Source organism: Henckelia pumila, chromosome 3 (genome assembly GCF_033568475.1).
Source record: "Henckelia pumila isolate YLH828 chromosome 3, ASM3356847v2, whole genome shotgun sequence".
In the NCBI taxonomy this organism is placed as follows: Eukaryota; Viridiplantae; Streptophyta; class Magnoliopsida; order Lamiales; family Gesneriaceae; genus Henckelia; species Henckelia pumila.
This window is the reverse complement of record NC_133122.1, coordinates 50,236,654-50,263,090: the sequence shown is the minus strand read 5'-3', so window position 1 is coordinate 50,263,090 and position 26,437 is coordinate 50,236,654. Positions and strand designations below refer to the sequence as shown.

General features: G+C 35.0%; 2 protein-coding genes across 15 annotated transcripts; both read left to right on the top strand.

The window, feature by feature from the left end:
• Positions 1-375: 375 nt before the first annotated feature.
• On the top strand, positions 376-13,837 carry LOC140887316 (uncharacterized). 14 transcript variants are annotated; one of them, XM_073294492.1, is made up of 16 exons: positions 376-911; positions 1,038-1,131; positions 1,299-1,355; positions 3,255-3,339; positions 3,625-3,716; positions 4,024-4,108; positions 4,407-8,215; positions 9,314-9,372; positions 9,467-9,582; positions 9,673-9,816; positions 9,905-9,997; positions 10,097-10,255; positions 10,347-10,553; positions 10,744-10,800; positions 10,919-10,964; positions 13,529-13,837. In XM_073294492.1, exons 9-16 carry the CDS (start codon positions 9,499-9,501, stop codon positions 13,579-13,581), a joined length of 843 nt encoding a protein of 280 aa, XP_073150593.1. In that variant the 5' UTR covers positions 376-911; positions 1,038-1,131; positions 1,299-1,355; positions 3,255-3,339; positions 3,625-3,716; positions 4,024-4,108; positions 4,407-8,215; positions 9,314-9,372; positions 9,467-9,498; the 3' UTR covers positions 13,582-13,837. The 14 variants fall into 14 exon arrangements, with proteins under 14 accessions (XP_073150593.1, XP_073150590.1, XP_073150589.1 ...); XM_073294489.1 differs by having other exon boundaries at positions 376-1,131; positions 4,407-4,498; positions 6,089-8,215; XM_073294488.1 differs by having other exon boundaries at positions 376-1,131; positions 4,407-4,498; positions 5,123-8,215.
• A 1,752-nt stretch (positions 13,838-15,589) lies between these two features.
• Positions 15,590-16,260, top strand: LOC140888697 (uncharacterized). Its single transcript, XM_073296396.1, has 2 exons — positions 15,590-15,929; positions 15,971-16,260. Exons 1-2 carry the CDS (start codon positions 15,590-15,592, stop codon positions 16,258-16,260), a joined length of 630 nt encoding a protein of 209 aa, XP_073152497.1.
• Positions 16,261-26,437: the final 10,177 nt, after the last annotated feature.

The window sequence follows — 26,437 nt, the reverse complement described above, 5'->3', positions numbered from 1 at the left end:
AAGTTTCAGATCTACTACCGTTTTGGTTGGCTTCACTGATTTGGAAAATGGATTTGGAGAAGAGATGAAGCAGAGATGAAGAAGATATAAATGGGAAACCGTGCGTATGAAATGGAGAAGTCAGGGTAATGGATTGTAAATTTGGTCATGGTCCAGGGCATATTTGTCTTTTTATGTATATGAGTAATTGTAATCCCAAGTTCAATAAAATGCTCCAAACAATGTTATTATGAGATGTAGTAATATATATCCTCTCATATTTTTTATTTATCCATTCTCTTTAATAATCTCATCACGTGTACCAAGCGAACCCTAAAAGTTAAACCAAACCTAATAAAAGTGTGGTTGGTAAATATTGAAACGCCTCCCCCAACACAGAATTCGAGATCCACTATCCCTATCATCCAGATAATGAAGCATATGGCTATCTACCTCCACCGCTGCTTGAAACTTCGAGATCCACGGTTATCCTGTTCCGACCACCATCATCACCGCTTCGAGATCCAGATAATTTGGCATGTAGCCGTCCCCCATCACCAGTTGAAGATCCTCTATCCATATCATCCAGATAATTAAGCATATGGATGTCCACCACCACCACCATCGCTGCTTGAAACTTCGAGATCCACGGTTATCCTGTTCCGACCACTATCATCACCGCTTCGAGATCCAGATAATTTGGCATGTAGCCGTCCCCCATCACCAGTTGAAGATCCTCTATCCATATCATCCAGATAATCAAGCATATGGCTGTGGTGCTTGAAACTTCGAGATCCACGGTTATCCTGTTCCCGCTTCGAGATCCTGATAATTTGGCATGTAGCCGTCCCCCATCACCAGTCAATCCAGATAATTAAGCATATGGCTGTCCGCCACCACCGCTTGAAACTTCGAGATCCACGGTTATCCTGGTCCGTCCACCATCATCATCGCTAGATCCTTATAATTTGGCATGTGGTCGAAACTTCGAGAATCCACTATTCTCCTGATAATTACCGAATCCTTATAACAATTCTCACACCATACCATTTTAACAGAGGAGAAATGTTGGTCCACTAATTGGTGATCCGTTCATGCATTTCTTCTTCACCAAGGCGCTCCCCGTAGACTGGATCAAAATCAGCGTCTCAGGTTATTAATTTACCTTCCCCCTCACAGCAACGAATGTTTATTCCATCTGATTGGAACTTCGATTAAAAAACAATTCTCTTGTTTATATTTATCTTTTAACTTTTCTCGTTCTTATTTCTTAGAAATTATCATACTTTTGATTTCTCATTTTTTTAACTCCATTTCAGAAGCCGGAGTGAAAACTATTACTAGGTCAAACAAATGAATTTTGCAGTGTTACCACGGTACGTACTTTTGATTGTACTTGGGGTTGGTTTTTATGTAATTTATATTATATATTTAAATTAATTATAATAATTATAATTATAATTAAATATAATCTCGAGCTCAATGTAATTTCAGGCCGTCATCTGTAAAGGTTGATCACATGATTCATGTATCATAAATTTATTGACTACATGAATTATTACTTTGAACCTAAAAAATTAGTTCTGTTTGGACAATTATTTAGTGTTTATAATCAGAACCTGTGTCGCACGCTAGGACATGGGTAGGATTTAAAAAAATATAATTTTATATTTATCTATATAACTTCAGTATTAAAAGTTAAAAATACTAAAGATAGTAAACTGATCCTCTAGAGGGCGGTGTGCCGCGTCCGGCGAGCGGAAAGGTGTTGGTGATGATAGACGAGGACTCGATGAGCAAAAAGAATGGGAAAGGAGAACTAACTTCGAAATAATTGATCATTGGGGTTTTTTTTAAGCTCAATTCATATTAATATATTTATTAAATGAAATTAAATAGTCCTCATAATTTTTTTATTTTTCAATTGAACCGTAAAATTTTTTAATTATTTTTGAAATTTAGCCCAAGCGTACCCGAAAGCCATACTTGGCCGTATCCAAGCCGTACCCAACCGACCAAACTTGAAAAAGGTCAACGACACGGGTTTTGCCGTATCCATTACGCGTATCTGCGTGTCGTACCTGTACCCGATACCCAATTTTTTTTAGGAGTACCCATGCTAAATAGATCAGAACACATTGTACCCATACCCGATACTCCAAATTATTTTTAAGAGTACCCATGCTACATAGATCAGAACACATTGTTTAGTTGTCTACGGTCCACACTCATCTGTTCTTGAAACACCTTTTAAAACATTTTTAAGAAGAACTTGTATAACAACACCTGTATTCAAAAGAAGATTAAATTTTGTAGATAAAATATAGAAAAATTTAAAATCTTACTACATGTTGTTCTTTCTTATATAGCTAGAATTGTTGACCGCATGGGCTTCGACGTCGATTCTTTAAAATTTCTATTTGATTAATATACGAGCTAAGCGAGTCCCTGTCTGATTCATTCGAAATTTTAGTAGACACACTCGAAGTGAAATCCAATTCACAAGATAATTTGATCTATGGACAACAACATTGCAGTGAATGTCTGAATGCCTGGAAAAATTACCTGCAAGGTGGGAGGTCACAAGCGATTATATCGCAAAATCATTTTCTTGATTGAATTAAAAAGACAAGTGTGGTAAAATATTTACCACCTCCCAAGCAATTATATCGCAAAGTCATTTTCTTGATGGAATTGAAAAGACAAGTGTGGTAAAATATTAACCATGGAATACAATCCTAATCAAAATGTACAAATAATACTTCTGTTCTAACAGTCCTTTTACTTATGAAGAAAATATAATATCTGTCCTTGAAGATGTATTACGTGTTTGACAGCTAATCTAGACTGCTAAGTGCTGCAGCATTTTCCAAAGGAAAGAGTCATACCATAAGTTAAGAGAATGTGGTGGACCTGTAAGAGGCTCATGTGAGGAAGCCAACAATTCACTAAGTTTACCAAAGGAGATGCAAATAGCACGTGGGAGAGGAGTGACAAATTCGTTTTGCATTGGATGCATGTGAGGGTAATAAGAGAGGGGGAGGAGTTGGATGTGAGGCACATCATAATTTGTTAAAGAGTGTTTTCTATATTCGCTGGGATAGAAGGATCTTCCTTCTTCAGTGGGTGAGGGGGAGAGTATTTTCTTTCAATTGTGTTTCCTTACGTTCCAGAAGATTCAATTTACACGCACGTATATATATTTCAGCAATTAACTTGTGATCCGCTGTTCTTGATTTGTTATTTGTGAGAAACATATTTTCTGGATGCAACAGAATAATGATGGAGAGGCCATTGGCCGCAACAAATCAGCGCTTAATGGATCCTGGGATGAACAGCCATCAGGCCATGACCTTGGGTGTAAGTAATCAACAGTGAATTCCGAGTTAATCAACAAGTTACCTCACTGAAGTTGATCACACATGTTTCTTTTGGCATGTTGCTTTCCATTAAATCACATGTTATTGAAAGCAAGCTGATTCACAGATCAAGGCATTTGAATAACTCAATGTTACTGTAGTAATTGGGATTAAGCTTAGGTTAGCTTATGTTTGGAGAAATTTTGAAGTTCTTCATCCACTCACAGCTCATTTTTACTTAATAATATAGCCATTGATTTACTTTTCTTTTTTTCCATATATATAGGAACTAAATACATGAATATGAGGAAGAACAACTTTTTCGTGCTCCAAGGAAGATAGCGGGCTTCAAAAGAATCTTGACTGGTTGTTCAAGATGTAAGCATAAGATTCCACTTCAGAAGCAAATGTGGCGAACAGTAAATATTTCTATGTGAATGATCTTTGCTTGGATTATATTTTTTATATCTTATTTTGCATACATCTTGGTTCCTTAAATATCAGGATTTTAGTGTTTTGTTAATTGTTAATAAAGTCGCACTTTTAAAGGGTAAATTTGTACAGTCTCTTGTAAAAACTCAAAAAGAGCTTACAACAAATGAGAAAAATTGATTACAGCAATTAACTTGTGATCCACTGTTATTGATTTGTTATTTGTGAGAAACATATTTTCTGGATGCAACAGAATAATGATGGACGGGCCATTGGCTACAACAAATCAGCACTCAATGGATCCTGGGATGAACAGCCATCAGGCCATGACCTTGGGTGTAAGTATTCAACAGTGAATTCTGGGTTAATCAGCAACAAGTTACCTCACTGAAGTAGATCACACATGTTTCTTATGGCATGTTGCTTTCCGTATTAAGTCACATGTTATCGAAAGCAAGCTGATTCACAGATCAAGGCATTGAACAACTCAATGTTACCGTAGTAATTGGGATTAAGCTTGGGGTAGCTCCTCCACTCTATGTTAGGAGAAATTTTGAAGTTCTTCATCCACTCACAGCTCATTTTTACTTAATAATATAGCCATTGATTTACTTTTCTTTTTTTCCATATATATAGGAACTAAATACATGAATATGAGGAAGAACAATTTTTTCGTGTTCCAAGGAAGATAGCGGGCTTCAAAAGAATCTTGACTGGTTGTTCAAGAAGTAAGCATAAGATTCCACTTCAGAAGCAGATGTGGCAAACAGTAAATATTTCTATGTGAATGATCTTTGCTTGGATTAATTTTTTAATCTTATTTTGCATGCATCTTGGTTCCTTAAATATTAGGATTTTAGTGTTTTGTCAATTGTTAATAAAGTCGCCCTTCAAAAAAAGCAGAGGAAAAAAGAGCACTTTTAAAGGGTAAATTGTACAGTCTCTTGTAAAAACTCAAAAAGAGCTTACAACTTATGAGAAAAATTAATTACAGAGCTCTAAACCTCCTTTTTATAAAAAAATCCTTATAAACACCTACAGAAACAGAATATTATTTTAGCCCCTTGTCTGCAAAATAATTTTTCATCATATTTTTTAGGGCTGGGATACCGAACCAAAATACCGATTTTTCGAGATACCGTACCGAAATTTTTTTGACATATAGACATTTTCTTGGTATATTGAATTTTTTTGGGGTATCTATACGGTATTAATATGAATTTTTTTAATACCAAAATAGATTTTCAATATCGGTATCGGTATGAATTTTTTTCATACCAATATTTTTCATACGGTATACCGAAAATCCACCCCTAATATTTTTTGCGCATAATTCAATATGTAATTCATAGTTGTCAAAGGCGAGAGGTGCCACCAGGCGAGGTCCTTGCTCCTGGTTCATACCAGGCACATCGATTTAATAAGCACTTGGCTCGCCTTCAAAGTTCTCTCATGCGCGACGAAGTGGCCTTGGTAAATTTTTTATATTAATTCTAGCAGCCGTACTTCTCTCTTTTTCCAATGACTTGATAGAGTTTTTAGAAAACACTTATACGTTTTTCGTTAACAAAATTTTAAAACCCAACATCTCTCTTTTTTTAAGTAAATTAATAAATTTATTAAAAAAAGAAAGGCTCAATCCCCCAATCCCAAACCCTAAAACCCAACATCTCTCTTTTTTTTAAATAACTTAATGAATAAATTAATAAATTTATTAAAAAAAGAAAGGCCCAATCCCCCAATCCCAAACCCTAAAAAAAGATCGTGAATGGCTCATTGAAGTTTTATTCCAGAACTTCGAACTCTTAAGAAAGAGGACCACGAGGCTTCCATTCGAGAAACTTCAGACGCTCAAAATGTTGAGTGTTTGCAGTGTGAATTTTCGATGTTAATTGGAACATTTTTTGATGTATTTTTTTTTTTTTTGGATTTTACGTTGGATTTCAGCCTTTTTTGGGATCGTGAATGACTCGGCCTATTTTCAAAATGTTATTGTTTGCCGTGTGAATTGTTCGGTGTACATTGAAACATTTTTTATGTATTTCTTTTCTTTTCTTTTTGAGTATTTAACATTGAATTTCAGCCTATATCTATGAAGGTGATTGATTCAGCCTAAAGCTATGTTCAAAAATTGTTTGCAGTGTGAATTGTTCGGTGTTCATTGAAACATTTTTTGATGTATTTTCTTTTATTTTCTTTTGAGTATTTAAGATTGGATTTCCAGGTAAAGTACCAGAACTTCGATACGTACCCTATAAGAAATTGTTATTATTTATAGAATGTGAAGATGGTTACTGATCGATCATATTTTTTGTCAGAATGTGAAGATGGTTATTGGCCAATCATATTTTTTGGCCGTGGATCAATATCATTTCAAGAATCGAAATCTGAAGATGGACCAATCAAAATTTCTGGTCTCGGACTTGCATGATTTGAATTTTAAAATTCAGTCACCAGCGTCAAAAGCTTTTTTTGGTTTAGTGGTATGGCGCCATGAATACTTTTCTTGTCTTGTCTTACGTTGTGTCATTGTTAGGATCATAGTTGTCAAAGGTGAGCGCCTCTCTCCTTGTTAGGATCATAGTTGTCAAAGGTGAGCGCCTCTCGGCTCGAGGCAAAAGGCACCACCAGGCTCTGCCCCTGCGCCTGGGCGCAGCGATTAACTAAGGCGAGCCCAGGCGTGCCTCAGTCTTTTTTCTGTTTTTTATAAATCTTTTTGTGTTTTAAATTTTAAGATAAGAAAGGAAAGTCCATCAAACCCTAGAATTAAATAAATGGGCCCAAGGAAAGTCAGATGGTGGACATAGCGATATTTTTTTTCGGATACGGGACCGCATCCCTTCTTTATAATTTATAATTATATCATGATTCATGATTTTGCCGCCTATTCGGGGTCAATGCACGAGGTTCTTGAAATAGTATTTAACAAGCAAGCTGTTGACCATTATTCCACTTCAACAATACCACCCCACAAAATTCCACCTCACTCACTTTAGCAATTGATTTCAGAGATACCATTGACCTACTGAGGGATGGATCCCCTGTAAGATCACAGTTCGATCATTCTAACTAAATCTCATCAGCATTTTCGCCCAATTCAGCAGAACATTTCCCAAGGTACGAAGTCAGTCAACCCCTAAAATGAGATCAATGCTGCCTAGTTCAAATAAATATCCCTCAATTTGAACTTGGCACTGGCCCAAATCCACGGTCACTTCCTTGCACACCCCCTTACATGACATGCGACACCCATCCCCAAGACACACCCCAAAACATACATTTTCATCCACAAGCAGCCCTAATTCCCCCATCAAGCTCTTTGAAACAAAATTGTGGCTTGCACCGCTATCAACCATCGCCACAATCTAACGTCCGGCCTTTTTCGCCCTCACCTTCAAAGTTTGCCGTCGATTAATTCCATTAACAGAATACGGAGGTAACTCGAAGGTATGATATTTGGCGTTGAGTGTGTCTACACACTCGCCAACTGCCTTTACGATCCGCTCTATTTCTTCGTCTAACGGTTCCAACTCTCCGCCTTCTCCATTTTCCTCTGTTAAAATCATGACTCGTGATTTTATCGGCGCATCGGTGCATCAAATGATACGGTTTTCCACACTTAAAGCAAAATCCCTTCTCCCTCATGTGTAGAAATTCTTGATGAGACACAATTTGGCCATCTCGGGTCTTGTGACGTGGAACCATAGCCACCCAACCGCACCGGTCTCCACCACTTTCCCCGCCTGGTTGAACTCGCGATCCGCTTCCCTTGTTAGCCCTGGCTTGGTGAACTTGTGATCCGCCACCATGTTGTATGGGTGTATATATGGCTTACGAATCGCTAGATCTCCCGAACTCATGGCTTGCACATTAACATTTGGGAGTGGGTATTTTTTTTTATCACTGTCCTTATCATTGAATTGTGCTTGATTGATCCACCCCACATTTGTGGCCATTTTTCAGATCGCCGCCCAAACCCATATTTGGTCGTTTCTTCCCCGATCCACCACCTTCCCATATAGCTCCATCTCAAATCCCCTCGCTAACACCATTGCTCGATCTACCGTACGGGGGTGATGTACGATCATCTGTATGTCTTCCCTTAACCCGCTCATAAAATAACCCAAGCTCTGATCCACCTAATCATCTTCACTTTTTGCGACCAACCTTTCAAAGTGCTCGATGTAAGCATCGATTTATTGCTGGCCCTGCTTCAACGAAGCTATTAATTCAAACGGTTGGCCTGTAACGCTTAATTAACTCCTCCGCAAACCTATCCCAATTTATGTTGGGGATCTTCACCTTCATCCAACGAAACCAATGCATCGTCGATCCCTGTATGATGTAAGCTAGTCTGAGTCTGCATGTGAACGGAGTATCAGGAACTTCAAAATATTGTCCTATCTTTCCTACCTATCCAAGTGGATCCTCCCCTTCAAACCCAGGTAATTCAATTTTTTTAACACTATTCACATCTCATCAGAAATTCCTTCTCCTCCGCCTGTTGCTGCTGCGCTCTTACCCTTGTCATTCATCTGACCTCCAACTTTCAATAGGTCATCATTTCTATTGTTGGTAAAAGCCCGATCATTCTGACCCTTGATCAACTGCTCCATCATTTCCTTCAAGGCCGATAAACCCTCGACAGCCTTATCTATCTTATACAATTTGCCATGCACTTGAGACATACTATCCTGCAACCGCCCGCCAATTTCTCTAGGATTTCCATCTTGGCTTATGATCGTGTGCTGGCCATTGTATTCCGTCGTCCTTCGAATCCGGCAGGTCTGACGAATGTTATGTCTCACAATAGTAATATGCAATCCCAAAGTATAGCTAAAGAAAAGTAATATTGAATTGAAATATGAAACCAAGAGACTATCGCTCTGTACATTTCACTCCCTAGCAGAGCTAGTTTTTCCTTCCCTTCCATAGCATACAAATTTATGATCTTGGAGTTTGGGCCTATCATTGTTATTATTTGCTGAAACTGGAATAATTGAGCCTTGGTCTGGGTCCATAACAGAACAGGGTGAAACTCCTTCAACATTGTTGGACTGCCGCGACACTCCTGTTTTTTTATCCATTGTTCCATTATAACCTGACACTCGGCCGTTTTAGCCATAACATTATTGTTATCAGATTACTGGTGATATTCAACATATGTTTTTACGTAGTGCTTTCAATCTTTCCTCTTCCCTCTTCATCCGATCAGCATGTAACGGAACAATTATTTGGATCCCAAATGAACAACTGAAATTATAATGCAATTTCCATAGATATACTCTTTTACAAACCCTAGCTAAAAATTAATATTTTCCAAGCCAAAAGCTAGTTACAAAATAAGATAATGATCGAATGTCCAACCGTCATTTCCCCTCTCATGTTTAAAACCTCTCTTCCTAACTTCTTGATTCTTCTTCCAAGGCCTTGGGACGATTGAGCCTAATACAAGTATAATACATTAAAGCCCATGAGAATATTAAAATCCCTAACAATGTCATACATTAACAAAACTTGTGTGTTTTTAATTTGGGTTTCAGGTACGTAATCGAAAAACCGTGCCATTATGTTTGGCCTCTGAAGGCCGAAACACAGTGAGGTAAAATTTACCGACGGTTTTGTTTGTGCTTCTCTTGGAATATTTTTTTTGGGACGAATACTTATTTTTACTTTGTTTTACATTTTAATCACAGCGCATTGGTTTCATCCTTATGGTCTTTGGCCAATGATTCACACTTACTCTGGGTCAGTATTTGTATTACTGATCATATCGGCATTGCTGGCGGTTATTTTGGTGAAGAAGTTTAATGTATGTATTTCATTTTTATATTCATGCAATTTTTTAATTTATTCAATACAAGAGAAATGTATATATTACATCAGTGTTTGTTTTTGACAGATCAACATTTCATGGGAATATTATTGGTTTATTATCTCAAGTTTTATCATCCCAATTTATCCCCTCCTTGATTTCAAAGGTTTGAAGGTACCAGCGTATACTAATTTGCTAGGTAGTATCATCTGTCCGTTGGCTCTGAATGTGGTAAGGAACATTAAATTTAGTATTGATATGTCTTAAGGATTAATGAATCTAGCAATAATCCATAAGCTACAAGTAACTTTTTATACAGATTAAGATCTTATCGAGTTATAATAAGATTAAAGCTGGGGATTTGATCTCTTTCAAAGATCAACAAGGAGAATTAATTATTGGGAAAGTGGGGGTAAATCGTTTTTGTTATAATAATGACAATGATTGTGTTATTGGCGTAGAAGAAAGTTGAACTTTTTCTTATTTTCTTGTTTCCGTGCATATTTTGTAGTACGTGGGACTGTTTTCTCCCTTGAGCATCAGCGACTGCACTTTGCAAACTCACACAATATTTCCAGAGAAGATGGCTGATGCGTGCATTGTGAGGTTGACCGTTGGGTCATTAAAAGTTATCAAATTCAGATTACGCGTATCAAGGAATGATTTAAAGGTAAGGATATTTGTTTTCTACAATTCCTTTATTATTATGTTATTAATATTAATTAATTTTTTTTATCAACATTTGTGATCATTTAATGCAGGATACTATCCGAATTGTGGATGATGTTGTTGGTGAATGCATAGAGAAAGATGTAAAAGATGTTGAGAAAGATGGAGAGACTCGAAATGTAGAAGAGATGGAAGAAATTAGCAAAGAGGAGCCTAAAAAAATTGACAAAAACATGGGAAATAGAAAGTTCATATGTGTCACAGATACTGACATAAGTTCAAATTCGAAGAATGTTGAGGTTAGTGTAGTTTTTGTTTTTGATAGGAAACGAAATATATTATTATTAATAATTAAATGTATGTTGTTAGATGACAATCAATGAACCCGTGGTCCACAGAAACATACTAGAGTTAAAATTTGTGTATTTAATATGAAACAAAATTTATTGTGATGATGACTCATTATCTTTTCTTATCTTATATTCGCAGGTAATAGTATCATTCCTTGCAAAGGTCGACGACCTTCGAGAATACATTCGAATGAAGGTGAGGTTTTGTAGATATACATTCCTTCTTATTATTATTATTATTATTATTATTATTATTATTATTTCCAATAGCTGTCATAACAAAATTATACTATTATTATTATTATTGTTTTCAGGGAGACGTGATGGCTAAAGTTAGCCAACTTTTGGCGAAGGCAAAAGGTGATCTGTAAGACTGTAACGCATAGATTCCAAAATTTAAATTGCATGCCTAATTTTGCTTTAATAATTAAAATTTTAATCTCTGAGGATTTGTTGCTTTAAATTCCGTTAAAGTTAAGTTGCTCAAATATTTAAATTAATTAATTTGAGGTACTTGAGTTCAGTGACCTCCGGTTTCGGCACACGATAATGGTGGACTTGGCGGCAATCCTTAAATTTTATTTCGAGAGTTGAAATTTATGGAAGTTGAGGAAAATAAATGAAATCTTTGTTGTTTGGAATTTGCGGGTGCCAAAAAAATCTCTTTTAGTGCATCTTGAGCTTATTTTTAATATTTCAAAAAAGTAATCTTTTCGAACCTGAACTAGTAAAAATTCAATTTTTATATTTAATTTTGGAATTTTGAACTTAGAAATTTTAATTTAATAGGTGCAAAACTTGTAGTGTTAAAGTTGTAACGAGGGAGTGACACTTTAAGTGAGATACACTTTTAAGTCCACTTTACTCACACCTACCTATACATACACATATACATATACACGCTAATATATCTAGAACCTACCACACAACACAATCAAACCCAATCCCTAGCCCCTAGCCCCCAAGTCGACGTTCACCCATTCTCTTTGGAGAAATCCAGTTGTCCTCACTTCCAACCTAATCTCCGGCCGCCGCCGACCGTCCACCACCATCATGCCGACAGGAGGCCGCGCTTTGGATGTCCTTTCAGCTGTTGGTCGAAGGATTTTAGCTGTTCTCATCCACATTTCTTGTCCATTTTGAAAACTAGGCAAGATTATGCTATCCCCTGAAACACTAAGCATAGATACTATATTTCTTGCCCTAACATTGATTTTATTTCGAATTTCTTTCTTAAATGTGTAGGGATCGGTTTTTACACAAAAATCAGTAGGTCATCATGTGTAAATTTCGAAATTTTTGTCCCTGTCTTTGCTAGAATGGGTCATGTGTCGATTTGAGTTGAAACTTGAATGATATTGCTTGCATTTCGAAACTTGAAGAAAAATTCAGTATGGTCATGCGATATTTTCGAACTAATGCATGTGTGTTGGGGTAAAATTGAGTTATGTATCATGTAATGTTCAATATATTGGGCGTTTGAGATCAAATTTTGAAGAAATAGATGAATGGTGTTGAGGGCTGCCCGTGTTGATTGTTAGGGGTGCAAATCTGGTCTTGATAATGTTTTAAATAGGTTTTAAGGGATGGAGATGGAGAATTTTGGGTTATGAACTCGGTTGTGGCGTTCGGGTAGATCTGGTAAAGGCATGTCGGGCTAAATCTTGACTTGAGCTAGCTTCAGGTTCAAGGGTCCTTGCTTGTCAAAAACGAAGTCCTTGGTGATGTCTCGAGGGTCGGAATGTAGGTTAGTCAATCGTTGAAAGGTTTTAATGGGGTTAAGTTAAGAGGGGCTAGTGCAGATTTTTTTTCCTACGGTTGACCTCTAGGAAGTGGTTTTGATTTTTAAAGTTTAGAGACCTGGACAGAGGTGACCTTGTCCTACTTTAAGTGTATGATGTTGGGGTTGTGTCGTTTCAAGTTTAGCGTAATTCGAGTAAGTTTCGGTTAAGAAAAGGACGAATTAAGTTGAGGTGGTTAAAACACTTTTTGGGAAAGTTTAGGGGCTGTCTGGAAACTCAAAGTGAACGGGCTGCTTGGGCTTACTTTAGAGGTTAAAAACTGATCCTAGGGATAGTTTAGGATGTGAACGATACGTCGGTTCGAACGGGAGGTCATTCGGATAAGGATAAGCTAGTTTATGGGTCGTTCGGGTCGAACGCCCGTATTGACTCGTTAATAGTACAAGTCTTAAGAGTTCAAAGGAAGTACATATGTTTAGAAACGATAACTTACACATGTTTCATCCATGATTCAAAGTTTTATGTTACCATTCTCGGGGTCGTGTCTTGAATTTTGTTGTTCTTATTTTTCGTATGTGTAAACTTCAAATTATTCATATTCAAGTCCCGGAGTATAAATTATGAAAATGTGGAAAACTAAATTTAAATGTAAAAGAATTGAATGAAGAGAGTTAGTGGTGACCTAGACGTGGAATGATGAGTCGAGGGACGCCCTTACTCGCTTGCCAAATTTAGACGTGTATTGTGATCGGGAGATATCTCGGCTTTCCTACCAAACCAGACGTGAAGTGTGTGGTCGGGAGAAATCTCGGCTTCTCTACCAAATCAAACGTGTAGTTTGTGCTCCAGGGTAATCTCGGCTTCTCTACCAATTCAGAGAGGCAATGTGGAGCGGAGAACTCGGTTTTTTTAACGGCATAGTACTGTAGCTATTGATCGATCAATACAAAGTCACAATCGAGAATCTAAATTCATAAGTTAATTAAAGTGAAATGTCAATGATTGTTACGTTTAATTGCATGTTGTAAAGGTTTTATTTCGGGCATGAGATGTGTTTCAGTCGTGTGACTTCATCGTATATTTATTATTATTTTTAGTATGATGCATGTATTTTGAACATTTGTTTCGTTATTCATGGTATAATCATGTAGAGTTTTTGGCTCATTACTATTTTTGGTGCAGGTGAGTTTGATGAGAGGCCGATGAGCATGATCAGCAGAGTTGATGGGGCCTGACGGTGTACGCCATGAGTGTTTCCACTTTCCTTTTCCGCACCAAGTACTGAAATAATGAACTTGTAGTATTTACTATTTCCATTAGTTGGCAGGATATGGTTCCCTGCATTTATATAATTTGGCATTTAAACTTTTAAACATTTTACTGAGTATTTAGGGTTAGCGATGTTCGCTAAAATCTCGGTATCTCGTATTATCTTCACTGTTTGGAGTTTTTAGTTGATTGTTTAGTTGAGACAGGTGGTATCTCGTATTATCTTCACTGTTTGGAGTTTTTAGTTGATTGTTTAGTTGAGACAGGTGGATTTATGTAGAAACAAAGTGGTCATGGCAATTTTTTTTAAATTTGGTATTTTTCTTTATTAATAACTTTTCAAGTAGAGTTAGAGTCTATTTGGTGCTTAATATAGTGTGTGTGGGTTCGGTTTTGAGGCACGGACCCCGTGCCTGGGTCCGGGTAAGGGTCCTTACCAAGGTCCGTGTGTGGTAACAAAAAAAAAATTAGCATTCCTTTTGGGACGTGTTTTTGCGTCGCCAAATGTAAGGGCTACGTCTGGGCGTCGGCGCTCCGGCCAGGGGCGGTCGGAGCCGGCCGACAGCAGCCAGGGAGTGGCTGCTGCTCACGGCCGCATCACAAGGGGAAATAGCCTCCGAAGGAAGCACCGGTTGATGCGAGTTTGATTTGTGAATAGTCTTAATTGCCTTTGTTTAAATTATTGCTTCATTTTTAATATGAAAAACCAAGGGGGTATTTTAAGTCATTGTTCATAATTTAATAAAGCTAATTTAATTGTTCATTGTTGCATTGATTATATTTTTACAATTATTATTACTATTTAAAAAAATACATATTTTAAACCATATTATCGATCTACACTATATTAATAATAACTATTACTATTGGTTAACATATTATTACTAAATTTGTTAAATTGTATTTTAAAATATTTTAATTTTTAGAATTAATATTATTACGAAGAAACATGATTTGCATAAAATACAGATATTTTTTCTCGGATGAAGATTGTTTCAATATGTTTTTCTCTTATCTAAAAATGTCATCCCTAATTACAAAGAATTTGTGTTAATCTATTAACTTCTTTTGTATTGTAATATATCTTCGATTAATTATTTTTTATATTGAGTAATTATATTAACTTAAAATTTTCACATACAAAATTGAAGAGCTAGCTTTATTTTTCTCTTAACAGTAAATTTTAAATTTGGTCATTTATGTTATCACATTTCAGTTTTAGCCCTAAAAGTCTTATATTTTGCAACTTTCGTCCTATTTTATTGGTAGTGATAATGTAACATTTACAAGATAACGCTTCATTATATTTGTTCCATTTCAGTACCATGTCGAAAAAATGACTAAAATTACCATAAAAGTATGTACCAATATATTATTTTATTTTTATAATTGACATTTTTTAAATCTAATACACATTTATATATTGAATTTTATTAATTTTGTAGAATTGGAGTTAAATGATGATGAAATTAAAAGTCATGCGTTGGTAGAAATTGAAATTTTTTTGCGAAGTTATGGAAAGAGTTTACGTTGATGTCAATCAATGCCATTTCCAAGTGAAGAATATTTTCAGTCTTCGCGAAATAGCTTAATACATGATGAGTTGCGGTTTGATAGAAGAGGTCTGTTTAGAGAACATCAGAATCTCCTCAATAATTTGAACAATGAGCAGCGTCAAGTATATGATACAATTATAAATACTGTTGATTCAAACAGAGGAGGGATTTTCTTTGTCTATGGATATGGAGGTACTGGAAAACTCTTTCGGCATGCTTGAGATCTAAGGGAGAAATTGTTTTGAACGTGGCATCCAGTGGTATAGCATATCTTCTACTACCAGGCGGAAGAACCGCTCATTCTCGCTTTGCAATTCCATTTAATATCAACGATGAATCAACGAGCAATATCAAGCAAGGAAGCCCTCTTGCAGAACTTATAGTAAAATCTAAACTTATCATTTTGGATGAGGCTCCAATGACTCACAAGTTTTGTTTTGAAGCTTTGGATAAAAGCATGAAAGATATAATGAGAGTAGTCAATCCTTCAAGTCTTCAACTACCTTTTGGAGGGAAAATAGTTGTTTTCGGCGGTGATTTTCGACAAATATTGCATGTTATTCCAAAAGAAAGTAGACAGGATATTGTTCTTGCCACTATTAATTCATCGTATCTTTGGAGACATTGCAAAGTTCTGAGATTGACGAAAAACATGTGCCTGCAGAATTTGGGTTCGGATCAAGATAGTGCTGAAATGAGACAATTTTCGGATTGGATTGCTAATTTAGGGGATGGCAAAATTGGTGAAGCAAATGATGGTTATCAACAATTGATATTTTGGATGAACTTTTGCTCAAAGATTACACTGATCCTGTTGCAACAATTGTTGAGAGCACGTATCCATTGTTTGGAAATACTGTATGTGATGCAACATATTTGCAACAAAGAGCTATATTGGCCCCGACTCTTGATGTCGTTCAATCAGTAAATGAATACATGATTGCTAAGAACCATTTGGAGGGAAGATTGTATCTCAGTTCTGATACGTTTCATTCAGATGGTAATGTTGATATATTTCATGATGTGCATACACCCGAGTTCTTAAATGCAATAAGGTGTTCTGGAGTACCAAATCACGAGTTAATTTGAAGGTTGGAACTCCCGTTATGTTGTTGCGAAACATAGATCATTCTCTTGGACTTTGCAATGGAACTAGGTTGATTTTGACGAGACTTGGAAATCATGTTCTAGAAGAAAAGATTCTGACCGGAAATAATACGGGTCATAAAGTGATTATTCCAAGATTGTCATTGACTCCTTCTGATCCAAGACTTCCTTTCAAATTTCAACGAAGACAATTTCCTTTGATTGTATCAGATGCAATGACAATCAACAAAAGTCAGGGTCAATCTTTATCTCATGTCGGACTTCTTTTGAAAAACCTGTTTTTAGTCATGGTCAGTTATATGTCGCTGTATCGAGAGTTACAAATCCTAAAGGTTTAAAAATTTTGATCTGTGATAGTGATAATAACAACAAAAATTTGACGACCAATGTTGTATTTAAGGAGGTTTTTCAGAATGTGAAATAAAAATTTTGTTTGTTGATGGTATGATTTATAATGTTTTTATTTGTATTTTAAATATTTATTGAAATTTGCATAGTAATTATTTTTTTAATAATATCATCCCGTGCATCGCACGGGTGAACTACTAGTATATATATATATATATATATATATATATATATATATATATATCTCTCTCTAAAAAGTGCATTTAATCCATACGATAAAAACGGACTAACTAATGCGAGAGTTTCCAAACAACGTTAGCGACGTAAAACATATTAGCTAAATTCTGTATGATAGATTTTTCAATAAGGGTAAGCTATGATTATTGATCGAGCGTTCATTCATCTCTTACTATATTATTAAGTCTAAGCACCCCATGTCAATTGATTTTGGTATCATGATGAATTTTCACCAATTTGTTACTTTTATACCTCGTTAGGGGTGTTCATATTTCGGATAAACCGAAAAAACCAAAAATTCAAACCGAAAAAATCAAAGACCAAACCGAACCGAAAACCGTGTTTTTTAATTCGGATATAAATATTACAACCGAAGTTTTATTTGGTTCGGTTTTGGAGTATATGTCAAAACCGAACCGACCGAAAAACCGAAATTGAATTAAATTAATAAATTTATTTATATTTTTTATTTATATTATATATGTTATGATATGATATTTAGTGAATAAATAATCAATTTGAATAGTTTTTAGCTGATTGTTGTTTATTTAATTCAATGTTGTTGTTTATGTAATTTATAGTTGATTAGTTGATTGTTGTTTATGTAATTTTTAGTTATTGTTGTTTATGTAAGTCATTTAAACTTTATTTTTAAAGTTTTTAATCAAAACCAGAATAATTGAATCAAAATTTGTTTTGTTTTTTTGAAAATATTATAAGACTGTGGTTGAATGTTTGTCCTTGTATTGTTTGTTATTTTTTGTTTCTTCAACATATGACTATAACTTTAATTTGTGTGTTGGGGTATTTAAATTATATGTTGGATGAAATTTATGTTTTTTTTTATTGTGTTATGTATTATTAATGATCAAACCGAACAAACCGGACCGCATAAACCGATCCATTATAGTACAAAAACCGAACTGAACCGAATTAGAACGGTTTAACTTTGGATTATATTTTTTATAAACCGAAACCGAAAAACCGAACCGAAATTTGAAAAATTAAAACCGAACCGACCGATAAACACCCTTACCCCTCATCACACACACACACTCTCTCTCTCTCTCTCTCTCAACTTTCTTCCCATTTTTTCACTACCTCCGACAACCTCCATCCTCCGAATTTCCTATCCATTATTTACAATATATTTTTTTGAATTTATTTTTAGTTCTGTTTTGTATTATTTCTGAATTAAAGATATAAATACTATTAAATATCTAATTTTCGTCATTTTCATGTTTTACACACGCATCGCGTGTACCACGACAACTAGTATATATATATATATATATATATATATATCTTATTAACTTTGAGTATTTGATAGTGATTATTTGGTATGTTGTGGCATAATTTTAAATTTAAAATTTTTTAAAATCAACTAGTTCTTATCTATGAAAATCATTCTCCACCTTTATCCCAGTGTATAAAATAATACACTCACGCGGATATGGATGTATCTTGGAATGATGTTTTTTGGAACACGTACAAATTTTGTTCATTTTGTCCCTATGTTTATTTTCTCATTAAATATATTTCCACATTAAATTTGGTGTGAAATTCTATGCTCCACTACCCTGCGAGTGACGTGTAACCCCATGATTGGTTAAAATCAGTGGGCTCCACGTGGGACCCATTAAATTTAACCAATCATGGGGTTACATGTTACTCGCAGGGTAGTGGCCTGCGGGCGGCATGCACAGAACCGCTTTGGATATGGAGGAGATTGGGAAAGCGTGTGGAAAGAAGGAACGACGTACGAAAAGTCTTGACACTGAGTTTCGAGGAGACATTATGATTATGGCTGATTTACGTTCTATGTCAGCCATAATTTTCTATGCTCGAAAGTTCTTGGTAAAAGCTTACATCACTTCGGTTTGGGAACAAATTGCTCGGGACAGCAAAGCAGGTGCTAGTTCGATTATTTTTGCGAGGTTTGGTGATAACCTAGTGAAATATCTCTGGTTATCACCAAACCCGAGTGATTATCTAAAACTCGGCTAGGAGACGACGTTCTGGTGGAATGGTTATCGAGAGCCTGAATAGGAGACGGCGTTCGGGTGACCAGAGATATGATGATTGGCGACTGGGAGACGGATTTCAGAATGAGAGGTCTGGGAAAAAGCCGTGCCCAGGTTAGGGAAGATTGTAGTGACCCGTACCAAAATTAATGATTAAGTCGTAATTAATCATGTGATCATGTTTGAATTAAATAAAACATGATTAAGAGATTTCCTAAAGAAGATTACGGAGCTGAGAGTCGGATTCAGGACGTCCAAAAATGGCCCGAATGGTTTAAAATATCGGCTAGAATCAGACGATCCGATCAGAGAACGGACCATCTGATATGCTAGGGCTTAAGTCATCAAGGTGATCAACATTTATTTAAGCTTTTCGCAGTGTATTTTGATTAGTGTTAATTGCGTGCTTAAATAAGATCCAATTCTCTGATTAGTAGTATATTTGGATTGGATCGTTACATTTTATTGATATTAGAGCGCATGCAAAGAGAATTTTTGGACAGTACTGAGACTTTGAGTTTTTCTTGTAGGAATGATGACACTATAAATGCGATGATGATGAGACAATTAGGTTATCCAAAGAATATCACCATCAGCAAGATTTTTAAAGATTTGACCTATGGGATTCCAGTTAGATTGGGCAAGGAAGAAGGATCGTGTCCGAGGTATCAAGATTTCGACTCATGTGGATCCTATCTTTGGATCGAGTACCAGATGTCGGAGACAGTGGCAGATGATTGGTTGAGACACACTTGATGCTTGCATCTATTCCATTTGGCTATGATGATACTCATCTGAAGATTATACACTAGCAGTTGAGATTGTCATAGAGATCTTATCTTGTCCATTGGGGGTTGCACATTTAATAGTGATGCACCTGATCGAGTAATAAGAATCTCTAGGATTGAAGTGCGAATAAATACGTTTGTTAGAGTATGCTTGTATCGATGCTCGAACAGATGAGAAACTTCATGCTCAAAATGAAGAAGAATACGATGATTTAAATACTATATTTTGTTTTGAACAGTATTTCACTTGTAAGTATTGAATCATCTGTATTAATGGATTTAAAACATTAGTTGTATCATTTCAAGTGTTGTTGTACATCTTTCCAAGTGTATTTGAATTCTAGTGATTTTATATTACATGAGAAGAATTGTACATAACTTGAAACGATGATACATGTGTATTATTTTTGAAAATTTCTTGGGTTAAATCTACATAGATATAAATATATGCATAACATTTCATTTATTAAAATGATCATCTAAATGCATGATATTTTATTTTTATATTAAAATGTATCTTTCGTAAATAAATATTAACAATTATTGATTTATAAGCTACACAATAATAAATTTAGATGACCAAAGTTTTTTTTTGAAATAATGTAACCAACTTTAAAACAACCAAACTAATATCATAATCATGAAAAAATAATATATGTATAGAATATTTTATTAAACGCATAGAACTTTGAATTAAATCATTATAATAAATAATTGAAATGAAAAAAACATATAATAACATATAAAATTTATGTATGATATTTTTTGAGACAATTTGACACAATCAATAGTAAAATGAAAGTTATAAAATTAAATAAGTTATATTAAAATTGAAGTTAAATGTTAGAAATTATTACACTCAATCAATTATTATACCCAATCAATTGTCTTAATGTCTTGTGTAATTTCTCATCTTTGTCTCTATCATTTTTGTAATTATACTTATATAACCCTCATTAACATATCATTCATATAGAATAAAAGGATAAACATTATATACACAATGCAAAAACTTTATCCGCTAGTAATTAATAAAGCGAGATGGGCAGTAACTTAATAATTAAACTCATACTTTAAAATTTAAACCAATTATGTCTGCAGTGACACACACACACACACACATATTGGTTAAAAGAACATATGTTATGATTTATGAAGACATTTTTAAAAACTAGTAAAATGCACGTACTTCGCACGTATGATCACTTATTTTATGACTTATTATTTATATAATTGAATTAAAAATTATATTAATAATAAAATATACAATGACATGTGTTATATATATTATAAATAATGTCCCATATATATTTTAATATGAATCTACTTCATTATCTAATTTAAGAAAAAATATTCACTCCGGAGTTTATATATAACTTGAAACATGGATGTATCATAAGCCAAAAAATCAAATAAATTGTGAAAACATTTTAACATGTTTGTACAAAATGCATCTAATTCATTATCTAATTTAAAAAAATATATTCACTCCGAAGTTTATACTTAACTTGAAACATGGATATATCATAAGCAAAAAAATCAAGTAAATTGTGAAAACATTTAACATATTTGTACAAAATGATATATAGGCGTAATTATAAAGAATTGAAAATAGATATTCTAAAGCATTGACTCAATTTTGAATGACCAAAAACAATGAGAAATCAAAGCATATGAAATAATTTTAATAATTAATATTTAGATATAATAATATATGTTTATAATTAACAAATAACATAATAACTAAAATTTATTAGCCGCCAATTTTTTGTCATATATTTTATAACTTTATACTTTATTTGAAATTTTCAAAGCTTATTTTAGATATAATAATATAATTTTTAATTATTTATTGTATTATAATATGATTGATTTAACATAGAAATATAACAATTAAAATAAAATTTCATAAAAGATGTAAAAAAATATTATAATAATTTAAATTACTGTGATTTTAAATTTTTTTATATTTTATCACTTTGTTGTCTTTTATAAAAATTACTTAGAGTGTTAAAGTACTACTTATATGATTAATTTAACATAGAAATATAATAATTAAAATAAATTTCATAAAGAATTTAAAAAATTATAATAGTAACTTCAACTATTGTGATTTTAAACTTTTTATATATAATCAATTCGTTGTTTCTATAAAAATTACTTAGAGAATTAAAGTACTTGAATAATATTTAATCTGTTGATATATTAATTGATCACTCCATTTATTTGCATTAAAAACCTTCAAATGCGTTAATCTATTCCTTATTTCCATATCATGCACTTACCTATAATATATGAAGATATATTAGGAAGAAATATTAAAAAAACTATTATCTTCTGTTAGGATCGGTTGAAAGTCTAGAGGGGGGGGTGAATATACTTTCAAAGAATTTTGCTAAGAGAAAATGGAACTCTATCGATTTAAGGATGAGTTAATGCTTATCTTAATGTCCAATATAGTTTGGCAAACAGAAAATTGTGCGGAAAGATGCCAAGCTATAGATTTAAAGCACTTGGGTAATTCGGTTTAGAGGTAGGTAACAAATTGAGAGGTAAACTGGAATAACACACACGATTGATTATGGATGTTCGAAGATTTCAAACACTCCTACGTCACCCCTTCTTTCGATTTGGAAGGATTCACTAGAAGACTTTGATTTATACAAGGAATTTGCACAAACTCAATCTAGTTTAGGACTTAAACACTGCCTAAACAAGAACTCCTAGTATATCACTTGATTACAGTCCTAGAATGATATTGCAAATGAAAATGATACAACTCGAAATCTTTTCACACAAAGATTGACCCTTCAATGGTCTGAATAATTCCTTGAATGTTTGTGCTTTCGAGTTTTCTCGATCAAATCTTGAGTGTGAGAAGCTTTTCGAATTTCTTGAGCAATAACAGATATATCAGCACTTCGTTGTGTTTGAACTTTGATCGAGATTCTTATTTATAGTCTTTGGTCTGCAACGGTCATATTTTCGAAAAAGATCTTCAGATGGTATTTAAAAATATTCCCGTTGGTTTTGTCACTGTCAATAACCGTCTCTGATGCCGACATACTTTTTGATATCGCGGCATTACGTTGCAGAGTTGTCAGAGTACGGACGAGCTTATCCGGAAGTAAAATGGTTTTCTGATAAATTCAGTTTAGCGATGTAAACTGGCTTTGTACTTGTGTCAATCAGTTTAGGAAGAGAAGAATGAGGAGTTCAGTTTAGCGAGGTAAACTGATTTTGACGATTTCCAGTTTAGTGTCTGTAAATGGTTTAGCTTTTTCTGTGAATGCTAAAGTAGTTTTTCTTTGTTTTGATAAATGTCGAAACTAAATTTCCCAACAATTTCCCCCTTTTCGATGTTTATCAAAACATAATCAGTTTGTCTATCATGAGCACAACTGATATCATTAAAGAGCTTTTATTTCCCCCTTTTTGATAAACTGAGAAGTATCAATCTGTAAAGGAGATACACAATAGTAGATAACATAAGATTCTTGAAGTGGCAAAATACACTATCTTCGATCAGAAGATGATCTATGAAATGGCGAAGATCTAGATGGTTGATGTGCTGCTGGTGTGGAACGTTGTTGACCTTGAGATTCACATTGCACACGCAAGATATTCTGAGAAAGACTAGCCAAAGAAGTCAGTTGCTGATTAATCCCTTTGAAGTTGGTTTGAACTGAAGTGTGAAAGGTTTGAACAAATCCACTCAGGCTGTCAACTTTTGTCTCCAATGTTTGATGAGAGTTTTGCAATTGAGACAAAGAGTATGTTGACTTATTGGAATCTGCTAGAAGCTTATCCAGTATTGCAAGTTTGTCTTGAAGCTTTCCAAGCTCAGCGTTCATGGATTGCCTTAAAAAAGAAATGTTGCTGGTTGTGGTTTGTTGGTTTTCTTTGAGGCTGGTGACAGTCTTAGACATATCGTAGACTGAGTCCTCAATCCGAGTGAGAACTTGAGACCAATCATCTTCCGGAGTGGAAGTAGGAGATGGAAGTCCTTTGTCAGAAAATAGAAGATGTTCTTTGAGAAAGTCTTGTCTCTGTCCTTTTGGAGGAGAGGAAGGGATAGATGTGAGCATGTCAACCTTTTCTTTCCCCTTGTCTTGGTGAGTTGAAGATTCAGGCTCTGAATGAACAATTAACGCTAGAGTGTGAGATGACATCTCAGTCTCGATATCTTTGAAGGAGGATGATGTATCCTGGATAGTTTGTTCTGGAGGAGATGAATCAGTTTCTTGTCCTGACAACTTCTTTTCTTCAGGGGGTACGGGTGAGTTAGAAATGTCATCGATGGAAATGTGTTGATTAAAACTTCTTCCACGATAGACTCTGTTGGAGCAGATGTAACCTTGGGTGGAGATGATTTGTCCAAGGGCTGAGGATCTTCCTTGACTTTTGTCATAACTGACTCAGTGGGGTTGGACAACTCATCTTCCTGAGATAGTTGTTGATCCGAGATTTCCATCTGTATTAAAGAAATAGACTCATCTGGATGATCATGAGTTGGAGAAGATTGTGTGTCTATGATCATTTGTTGAGGCTCTTCAAGTTCTTTCTGAAAGAATGCTGGGGACATAGATTCTTCTGCTGTTGGTGTAGTGATCAACGGTTTTGAGTGATCCTCTGCTTCAAGATGAGAAATAACTTCATCAACATTCATGATTGAAGCTCAGGGAGGATTTTGTCAGTGTCAGTAGGATGTAATTGCTGCTCAATGTTTGGAGTTGGGTCCAAGGCAGTTTCCTTGTGAAGTTCTTCAAACACCTGATTGATGGATTGATTAGAAGAGTCAGTTGAAGTGTGGCTTTTCTTTTTCTTCTTGTGTCTTGATTTGGAGGAGGAGTGAGCTTTGTGCTTTCGTTCAAAAGGTTCAGGAATCTCCAGTTTTTGATCAGTTTCCCAAAATTTGACCTCTGTTTGTATGTTAATAAGGTCGGTCTGAAGTTGAGTAAAAATAGCTCTGTCTTCATAGGAAGTACTAGCAAATGGATCATAATTTCTTTGAAATTCATCAACAATATCCTCCAACCTTTTTATGCGTAGAATATTATAGAAGTACTTTCTTCTCAACAAGGCCTCTTGAATGCTGGCAGTTTTGACTACTCGGAGCACAAGTTCTTCAGTTTTCACAAATTTTGATAGTTCAGCTTTCTTGGTGAAGAATCTTGCTAACGTAGAAGTCCTGTATTGATTCCAGGTGTCAAAGATTCAGAGGTGCGCTTCTCTGCATATTCAAGAACTTCATCCATTGTTAAGTTGATTTGGAGCTGGATAGCATTGGATGGTCGATCAGGGTCTGATGATGAAGCGACTTGTGATCCACTTCCAACCAAATCTAAGCTAGAATGAGTATATTCAACAATTTGATTTGCAGATAGACCACCAATTGGTCTTGCTGGAGGCAGAGTGATCATCGAGAAGACACACTGCAGAGTGGCTTTCTTAGTTTTGACAATGGTGCTTAAATCTTCTGGTGTAGAAATTTCCAAGGATGGTTGAAGACTCTGAAGTGGTTCAATCAACAATGGTTGCTTTCCTTTTGGATCGGTTTTGGATTTGGCTTCTTCGACTCTTTTGTCAACATGATGAGTAACTTCAGTTGAGGTTAATTCAGTTGACTTAGGAACCATAGAGATGATCAGTTTGGATGGCGAAGATGTAGTCCGTGTCTGTAAAGTTCTTGTCCTTTTGGTTTGAGGGATTTTAACAGTCTCCTCACTGTTTGTCTCATCACTATCATGAATGACAAGATTTCTCTTCTTCTTGATTACTTTCTTGGAAGGAGTCTTCTGTACTTTTGCACTTACTGAATCAACTGAATCTCGAGATTGAAAACTTGTGAGATATTCTTGATTCAGAACTCTGAATTTGTACAGTTGAGTAGACGATTGAAGAGTAACTCCAAGATTGTCTAGAAGTTGGCTGGCTTGAAGAATAAATCCAAATGATTGTTTGGTAGGTGTCATCATTTGGACGAAGATATTGAATAGATGTTACTCCAATTGATTTTCACACCCTTCATTATGGCCGTCATAACCTTGAACTTTCCGACAGTTAATCGAGCAAACGATCCTCCTTTGGCCAAAATGCTTTTGGCAACGATATCGGCAAGCATTTGGTATTCTGGTTTGAGATCTTTTTTGAGTCCAGATAGAGAAATTGGTTGTCCAAAGCTTGAAAATAGATGCTGCATCTCGGTAATATCAGTGGTTGAGACAATGTTAAAATCAGTGTTACCTGAGGTAGGTAAACTAAAAGTGCTGGCGAAGAATCCTTCACTGATTTGGAATGTATGACCGCCAAGAGATATCAATAGGATTCCATCATCGCCGAGCTTGCACTGATGATATAGAGATAGAAGATCATTCTGATAGATGTTTAAATTCTTGATATCCAAAAATTTGCGGAGTCCGGATTTCTCTAATGTTGTGCATACTTTGGAGATTTTTGGTTTGTTCATTTTGAGTAGAGATTCGAAATCTAATGCAAGAGCATTGAGAATATAGACTGCTGAGGGAGTCGCCATTGTGAGTTTCTTCTGACAAAAAAATCGAGAGAGAAATTAGTTTGAGACTTAGGGTTTTGAAAACAATTGAGTAGATGGTAACCAAAAAGAAAGACTTGGTCAATAAGTCACAAGTATGACGTGGCTTACGGATGAATATAAAAATTCAAATTTACTTAGTACAATTAGGCGGGAAATAGTACAATTATTTTCCCAATAAATCCTATAACTAGGAACGAAGGAGACAG